Source organism: Gracilinanus agilis, chromosome 1 (genome assembly GCF_016433145.1).
Source record: "Gracilinanus agilis isolate LMUSP501 chromosome 1, AgileGrace, whole genome shotgun sequence".
Lineage (NCBI taxonomy): Eukaryota > Metazoa > Chordata > Mammalia > Didelphimorphia > Didelphidae > Gracilinanus > Gracilinanus agilis.
In genome coordinates, this window is record NC_058130.1 from 113,712,791 (window position 1) to 113,722,173 (window position 9,383).

A 9,383-nucleotide genomic window follows, 5' to 3' on the forward strand; every position below is an offset into this window, starting at 1 on the left:
GACCTCACCTAGCAGACTGGCTAAAATGACAGCAAAGGAAAGTAATAAATGTAGAAGGGGATGTGGCAAAATTGGGACATTAATGCATTGCTAGTGGAGTTGTGAATTGATCCAACCATTCTGGAGGGCAATGTGGAACTATGCCCAAAGAGCTTTAAAAGACTATCTGCCTTTTGATCCAGTCATACCACTGCTGGGTTTATACCTTAAAGAGATCATAAGGAAAAAGACTTGTACAAAAATATTTATAGCTGCACTCTTTGTGGTGGCAAAAAATTGGAAAATGAGGGGATGCCCTTCGATTGGGGAATGGCTGAACAAATTGTGGTATCTGTTGGTGATGAAATACTATTGTGCTCAAAGGAATAATGAACTAGAATGACTTCCAGGAACTGATGCAGAGTGAAGGAGCAAAAATCAGGAGAACCTTATACACAGAAATGGATACACTGTGGCACAATCGAATGTTATGGACTTCTGTACTAGCAGCAATGCGATGATCCAGGATAATTCTGAGGGACTTATGAGAAAGAACGCTATCCACATCCAGAGAAAGAACTGTGTGAATAGAAACACAGAAGAAAAACAACTGCTTGATCACATGGGTCGATGGGGATATGACTGGGGATGTAGACTCTAAATGATCACCCTAGTGCAAATAAAAGAATAAATAGGTCTTGATCAAAGACACATGTAAAACCCAGTGGAACTGCTCGTTGGCTATGGGAAGGGGGTGAGAGGAGGGGAGGGAAAGAACATGAATCATGTAACCATGGAAAAATATCCTAAATTAATTAAATAAAATAAAAAAAGCTAGTGCCCTGCTTTCCCTAATTATCTTCTATCTTTAATCTGTATATGTTTTTCTATAGACATGCTATCTCCCTTGGAAGCTCCTTAAAAGCAATGATAATTTCTTTTTCTCAGTACTTAGCACAGTACCTGGCACATAGATGATGTTTCATAAATGGTGATCATGATAAAACAGGTAAGACATTTTTATAATCACTGTGTTATTTTTTAGGTTTTAGAACTGACCTTACTAAATATAACAGGATAGAAGATATTCAGAGTTAGGATAAGTTCTCCTTCGTTAACCAAGTCTGCTGGATTTGATGGCTTCTTTCCTATGGCATGTGACTCCTGATGGGGAAGAAGAACAGAAAAAAAGGACAACACCCAAGTGAGCTTCTAGAATGCAAATGATGTTTAATATTTCATGACTGATCATAGTGGTGATTAAATGTGTTACTTTCAAAATTGTGGTTTATTGACAAACAAAAGGATTAAAAAGGAGAGAAGAAAAGTGGATGACTATAAATTTCCAAAAAAACTCCTAGGTTTCTTATAATAAGAGGAAGATTGAGGCCTAAGAGAGATGAAGCAGAATACAAAGCCAGGTTCATGTGGATAACAGGAAAAGATCCAGGAACAGGACTTGAAATAGAACTAAGAGCAGAACAAAGGAAAGGGAAAAGGGAGAAGCATTAAGCATAGGATCAAAAGCAAAGCCTGAGTAAAGTAAGGATATTGGTTAGTGGGACTATGTGTGTTTCTCTCCTTCTTCCCATCTCCCAGTACAACCTTTTTTTCATTCTAAAAAACTGCTACTAAATTGTGGGTTCAGCATACACAATAAAAACTTACTAATGCTCAGACCCTGAGTAAGGAAATTATTTCATGAGCAGTGAGAGAAAAAGAAGGAATCTTACTTACCATTTCATAAGCAAAGGTTTCTTGTCTGCAGACACGATCTACTGTTATGGTTTCTTCTCGATGCTCCAAGGCTCTCTTTCTAAGTCTATTGGAGGTGGGGAAAAATAAAACTTCAATAATTTTTCATTAAAATATCAAAGATGTCTATGATTTTAAAATTATGTATAAAAACAAATGAAGACTTTGTACAAATAGATGTTTTAATTCCTATGTTGGGAATTTATTGATCTCACTTAAAACAGGAAAACTCTATTCTTTCCAGAGTACTCATTAAACTGATTGGGTTAAACACTTAAATGGGAAAACATTTTGTAAAAAACAACAACAAAAACCCACCATCTCACTGTCCATCATTGCCATATCAATCAAACTATCATAAGACTACTTAAAAGAGCTAGAAAAAAATAACAAAATTCATCTGAAGAACAAAAATGTCAAGAATATCAAGGAAATTAATGAAAAAAAAGGTGGGAAGGAAAAAAACTTAGCAATATCGGGTTTCAAATGATACTCTAAAGCTGAAATCTTCAAAACAACTTTGGCACTGGGTAAGAAACAATGATTGATCAGTGGAACATGTTTTATACTATATAGAACCAAAGGAGTTCAGAGGCCTAACATTTGACAAATCCAAAGATTCTAATTATTGTGACAAGAACTCAGCAGGTGACAGAAGCTACTGGGAAAACTGGAAGAAACTAGGTACATCTCACACCACATACCAAGACAAGCTCCAAATGGGTACATGACTTAGGCATAAAGGGTAACAAGTAACATCACAAACAAATCAGAGGAATATGGAAATTATTTGTCGGATCTATGGATTTGAGTTCATGACCAAACAAGAGATGGAGAAGTTCACAGGAAATAAAAGACAATGTTAATTATATAAACAATTTTTACCCAAAAGAAAAAACCAAATGTAGCTAAAATAGCAAAAGAAGCAGAAAATTAGGAAAGGGAATTTGCAGCAAGTTTCACTGATAAAGATTTCATTTCTAAGAAATTAAATTTATAAGAATAAGAGCCATTTCCCAATTGATAAATGGCTAAAGGGTATGAACAGGCAGTTTTCAGAGGAAGAAATAAATACAAGGTATCAATATCCATGTGAAAAATGCTTTAAATCACAAATATTTGCATTAATAAATGCAAATTAAAACAACTCTGAGGTAAAAATTCACTCTAATTAGATTGGCTCAACTGACAAAAATAGAAAATGACGAATACTAGAGGGGCTGTAGGAAAATGGGTATTTTAATGCACTGTTGGTACATCTATGAACATGTCCAACCATCCTGGAATGCAATCTAGAATTATCCCCAAAAAGTTACCAAACTGTTTATTACCTTTGATCCAGTTTATCTTTACCAGTTTATTACCTTTGATACAGTTATATCCAGTCTGTTTCTCTGAGTTCAAAGAAAAAGGAAAATATGTAAATGTAAAAAAATATTCATGGCAGTTCTTTTAGTGGTGGCAAGGAACTGGAAAGTGTAAGGGTACCTCTCAAATGGAGAAAGACTGAACAAGTTATGGTATATGAATACGATGGAATACTATTATATTGTAAGAAATGATGAAGGGAATGGTTTTAGATAAATGTGGGAAGACTTGAATGAACTGATACAAAGTAAAAGACAAGGAAAAGAATTTATCCAATAACAGTGATGCTGTAAAGATAAACAACTGTGAAAGATTTAAAACTAAGACCAACACAATGACCAACTACAATTCCAGAAGATTTAAAAAATACCTCCCACTGCTAGAAAGAGAACATATGATGGACTTAGAGTATAGATTGAGGCATATTTGGGGGTATATGGCTAATGTGGGAATGTTTTATTTGTTAATAGTTTTTGTTTTTTTGTTTTCTCAAGTGGGATGAGGAATGAGAGAATTTAGAGCAGAAAATAAAATAAAACTGAATTTTAAAATTACACCAAATTACATTATTCATGTTAAAAGATGATTACAAACTTATATCTACTATTTCAATTTCAACTCCCTCTTAGCATTACAGAGATGCCTTGGAAATCATCTACACTAACTCTTACTAGAGTTTTAGAAGTGAGGAAATTGAAGCCCAGGAAGGGGAAGCAAATTTTCTAAGATCACAGAACTAGATCATGGCAAAAACTCCATTTGTAACCAATAGTATGTTATTTTCACCAAGTGACAATAGGTAAGCCAATAATTTAAATGATTTCCTTCAAAAAATTAAATCAGTGTGAGTACATGCTGCAGGGTACTTTAAATTTCTGTAAAATTTCTGTGTTTATTTTATGGTACTTAAAATTAGCACAAATAGTAATGATCAATAACTTTTCCTATGAATCAAAACCTTCCCTTTAAATGACTAAAGCTTGAAATTTGCTGATATTATAAAGATTATCAAGGGTTGTGAAAACAAATATCAGAATGTCTCTACACTTCCCACTCCCCTCAAATCCTTGCCATGTTGGTGAGGGAAAAGAGGAGTATTGTTTTATTATGGAAAAGGCCAAATACATATATTCAGTTTGTGCATGTGCATACACACAAACATATGAACACAAATACATATACATATTTTTATGTGAATCTATACAATATTTACTTTGGATTACCACGATTTCATCAACATAAAGAGCTCCCTAAAAGGGACTCCTATTAAAGTAATTAATCACCTTCTTTGTACCTAGATAGTTTTAGAAAGTAGAGAGACAATATGGTATAAGGGAAAAAAGAGTAGTTTTGGCATCAAGAAGGCCTAAGCTCTACCTCTTTTACCTATATAGACTCTGTGACACCATAGGCAACCACCAAACCTTTTGGTTTGCTCTAGACAGCTAAGACAATAATAAAAGAAAAAACATTTTTGTAACAAATATGCATCATCAATCAAAGCAAACTCCCACACTGGCCATGTCCAAACAGGCACGTCTTGTTCTGTAACTAAGTTCCTAGTCTTTTTCTGGAGGTGGGGAAGCATGTTTCATCCTCAGTCCTTTGGAAAGATGTCTTATCATTGCAGGGGTTGAAGGAGTTCCCTAGATCAGTAAAGCCATAGAGGACATCCCTACCCCAGGAACTTCTGAGAGGCTATTGAAATTCCATGTCAGCTCAGGATAAGTATGGGTTACTCTGTCAGGATGTCTCCTCTGTGAAAATGATCACCTACCCTTAAAGGTATGGCTTAAGGGAAACATTTCTGGATTTGGAGTGAGAAGACCATTCAATTCAATTCTCTAAGGGGTGTCTGTGTAGGTATGGTTTTGGGGAGACAAGGAATAATAGCACAACCTTTGGCACTGAGGGATATGTAAAGCCTTGTCCACTTTTTAATATCTCTGCTTAGATATAACATTTTCAACATATAACAAGAGTCTTCCAAGAACCAGTTTGGGAAAAAGAAATATAGTACTAACTCCACTCATTAAACCTACTTCACCATAATTTAACCCAGGTAAACCCAGAGAATAGGGTAAGGGTAACCTTGGAGAGGCCAAATATAGACAAATTCTGCCATTGGAAGAGGGAAAATAGCAAACAGTTAAGCAACCTTTTAGTAACAATTTAATAATTATTAAGTTTATAGGATCATATGGGGTAATTATCACATTATCAGGGGTCTGCTAATTTTAAAATCATTAATCATGATAATTCATCTTCCTTTCCTTGCCAGACTTCTGTGTATTAGTCAAATACTTTTCTAGGAATTTCAAAGGTCCATCTAATTAATTAAACAATACTCTACTACTACAGAGTATTACATTCAGGGTGGAAGGCGGGGAGGAAAAATGAGGTTTGACAGAGAATCTTCTTCAAAGAGCTAGAAATCTTAGGTATTAAATGACAATAAAAGAAAGTGTATAATTCCAAGCTTCAAAGTTTAAGAACAGTTCTGGTGAGAAAGAAGTCATAGTTAGCTGGGAAGATGTCAAGGAGATTGTAAAGTAGTTTATAGAGCAGAGCCTTAAAAATGGGTAGTTAGTTTGGAAGAGGGAGGGGTACATTCCAAGAGGAAACAGCGCAAGCAGGGAAGAGATGGCAACATAAAAGGCACTTAGGGAGAAATATGAATAGATCAATTAAAGAGAGGAATAGTGGGAAACAAATCTGTAAAGGAAATTGGGGCCAGACTTGAATACTGTCTAAAGTATCTGGATTTTATCATAGAAGTAATGGGAACCCCTGGAAGATTTTGATTAGAGAAGTGATAAAATGGAAGTAACATTGTAAAGATTAATCTGACAGCATCATGAAAGATAAATGAGATGGGGGAGAGTACAAAGATATCAAACTACTTGGTGAACTTGCCGAAAAGTCAGTACTAAAGTTTTTTTAACTCTGGCAGATATCTTTTTCTGTGAGCTTTTGATTTTCTTTATTGAACTTTCCAAAATAACAAAGAAATATCTCTTTATCTTTGGCATAGAAATAAGGATTGAAATAGGGCACTGGCAGTAGGAATGGAAAGTAAAAGGTGAGAATTTATAAAAAAAAGAAGACTCAAAAGAACTTGATGACAGATTAGATATGGAGCTCAAGGGAGTGGAGAAGTCAAGGCTGACTTTTTTCTTAGCCCAGGGGTCTAGAAGACATGTACCATTCATAGAAATGGTCTGTAACAAGAAATAAAAGCCTGACACTTAGAAACCTTTTATATGAATATTTTGAAAGAAATGACATTTCTTACATGGAATCTCACTTGTACTAATAAGTGTTGCAGCACAGAATGTAATATATATCTTTACCACATAGAAACATGGCCTTTTAAAAAATTCATATGGCATTATAAAATCAGAGTCTACCATACCCCAATGTCACTAGGTTGGTGTCTTCAGGAATGACTTCTGGATCATCTTCCTCTTCACAGTATTTCAGCTTATCCAGGCTAAACATGAAATGCAATAACTTTAAGATATTTTTTCCCATGAGATATTCATCCTTGTCTATTAGAGTGTCAATGTCCTGAACAATTAAAAATAGGGTAAAAAATTATGATGTCACAAAAGAAAATTTCACTCAATGAATATTTCTGGTAGTTACTCTGAAATGAATTCTAAATGTAATTAGTGAGTTTAACATTCTATTCATTTAACTAACCTTCATTAATAGAATAGCTAATAATAATAATAGCTACCATATATATGGCAATTATTGTGTGCTAGGAACTGTGCCAAGCACTTTACAATTATTATTTATTTGATCCTTACAATAACCCGGGGAGGTTTTACTTTTTACAGATGAGTAAATTGAGGAAAACAGCTTAAGTGACTTGCATAGGCTCACACTGCTGGAAGTGCTGGGGCCAGATATGAACATAAGAACATCAGTATTTCTGTTCTGAAACTGTTGGTGGAAAAATGAGATCAGGGTAACTTTTCTATTTCAGAAAGAAATTTTCTATTTCTTTTCATGGCACATCAAGGAAATTGACCAAAAATATCAGTAAGAAGATACTAAACAGCATGTCAACCATAAGGAAATATTTGAAACGGATTATTTGTGATGCAATGTCACAGACTGTAGGATTCACATAGATGACAGAATCATGGCCAAAAGGGCCCTTAAAGGTCATTCAATATAACCTCATTTTACAAATGGGGCAACTGAGGCCCAGAGAGGCGAAATGATTTGCCCAGGGTCACCCAGGAACTGCTCTGATCCCAGGTCCTCTGATTTGTCTCCCTCATTAAATGGTAAGCTCACTGAGGGCAGAAATTCTGCCGCTTACTGCAATCCCAGAGCTGAGCACAGCTGCCTACCACATAGTAGACATTGAATAAGGGCTGACTAATGATTGATTCCAGTTGTAATGTTCTTTCCATTACCCTACTAATCCCTCTTCCCCAGCTTTGTCCATCATCCTCCAAGGGTTTCTTTTATCAGCTTTTGCTAAGCTCTTTCATACTGAGAGGTATCTTCCTAAGTAACAAAGGAATGATAGGTCGCCTGTCTCTTAGGGATAATCCTCCTATCCCTTCTCCCTCACCAATCAGTTATCTAGCCACTACCCCCCATCCGCAGTCCTAAATGGCCTAAAGTGTCCTAAAAGAGGGAAGGGGGGGGGGAGGAGAATAGATCTGGACAGTGCAGGGGTTCAGAGAAGGGCCTCCCCCTACTCTCCCCGCTCCAGGAGCCAAGAGCAGGGCTGGCAGCCGTCGGGGTTCCGAGCACTCACCCGCATACGAGGCTCAGCTCGGCCGCGGTCTCTGGGCTGCAACCCAAGTCCTCAGCCACGACCACATCTTCCTCACCAGCTCTGGCTCCGGCCGCGTCCAGGCTGCTGGGCGAGGGCGGCTCCAGGGAGAAATCACGGGCGCCAAGAAGCCTCTCTTTCCATAGGTCCCCCACAGCACGCACGAGGAAGGGCTGTGTGTTTAGCTCCGGGATCTCGTATTCCGGAAACCTGAAGCTGCCGCTGCTGCTAACGCAGCAACTAACAGAATTAGCAGCCATGTCCGCCCTCCTCAGCACCTCGTCCCGCAAAAGCCGGGTCTCTCCTCCCCTCCACTCCCACTAGAGCCGGAAGCGCGGTGCGTGATGGGATTTGTAGTCTTGGGCAGCGCCTTCTCCCCACGCCACTAATGCTGACAGCGAATAGTTCAGCCCTGAGAAGAGAAGAGAGAGGCACTACATTTCCCAGAAAGCTCGGCCCATCAGTGGCGCAGCCGCCCCGCCCTGCCCTGCCCCTTCAGTCCGCAGCAGGGAAACCTGCGGAGCGTGTCCTTAGATTGCATTGTTCTCTGCATTGGGAGGAGCTGCTGAATGGGAGCGGTTTTTATCGTGGCCCACTGAGGGAAAAACACTGGCCAACATTTATCCCAGAAAATATCCTCGTCTTTTACAACTGGGTTTCGACCTTGCATCCAGGTGGGGAAACGTTACTGTGAAAGCGACAGGGTCACGTCCGGTGCATCCACCCATTGCAACACACCAACTTGGCTAGTTTTGGAGAGAAGGCAGCAGGGGATGTAGTTTGACCCCGGGCTCTGCCAGAGATGTGCCCCGAAAGCGGAATTTGAAAGCTGCTGATATTTAAAATCTAGACCTAGAAAGGACCCAGAAGTAACCGAATCCAAACCTCTTAAATTCAACAGATTATGGAATCTCAAAAGACCAAGAGATGATAACTGACTTTCCAAGGTCACTCTGTTGGTAATTAACAGAACTAAGATTCAGGCCATGTGATTCCAAATTCAGCTCTGCACCACACTTGCATCTGAGAAAGGACACTGAGGTAGCAAGGATTAGTACTTAAAATAGGAAATTACAAGAGTTTCTCAGACAGTCCCCAAAACATGTCCCTGTCTGCATGTCTTAAGGTGGTGTACAGAGTGGAAATTGGGGGGACCATGGAAATTTCAAGTCCACTCTCTTTTACCACTAAAATAATATGACCACGGAAATCCATCACTTAAAATATAGTGCTTTATTGGGAGAGAGAGAAGTGGGGGGGGGTACTGTCAAGTCATTGACCTAAGACAAATCCCCCCCAAATTCAGAGAAAAATCCCTTACTTATATAAAGAATCCTGATGTAATGAAGACTCCTAGAAGGGATTATAATATTTTTACTTTAGTTGGGAGACAATGTTGAATAGCTTTACAATGGCTTTACAATGAAGACATTCAAGCTAATTAACATCTTCAAGAAATGAGGTGGGAGTCCGCAGATAT

At 38.1% G+C, this 9,383-nt stretch overlaps 1 protein-coding gene across 1 annotated transcript in view; it reads right to left on the bottom strand.

Moving 5' to 3' along the window:
- SNAPC3 (small nuclear RNA activating complex polypeptide 3) overlaps positions 1-8,163 on the bottom strand; it is a 42,222-nt gene extending 34,059 nt beyond the window's left edge. The window contains exons 1-4 of the mRNA XM_044685390.1: positions 7,886-8,163; positions 6,518-6,595; positions 1,717-1,801; positions 1,039-1,143 (exon numbers count right to left, since the gene is read on the bottom strand). Coding sequence (XP_044541325.1) covers positions 1,039-1,143; positions 1,717-1,801; positions 6,518-6,595; positions 7,886-8,163 — 546 coding nt within the window. The remainder of the gene's footprint in view (positions 1-1,038; positions 1,144-1,716; positions 1,802-6,517; positions 6,596-7,885) is intronic.
- Positions 8,164-9,383: the final 1,220 nt, after the last annotated feature.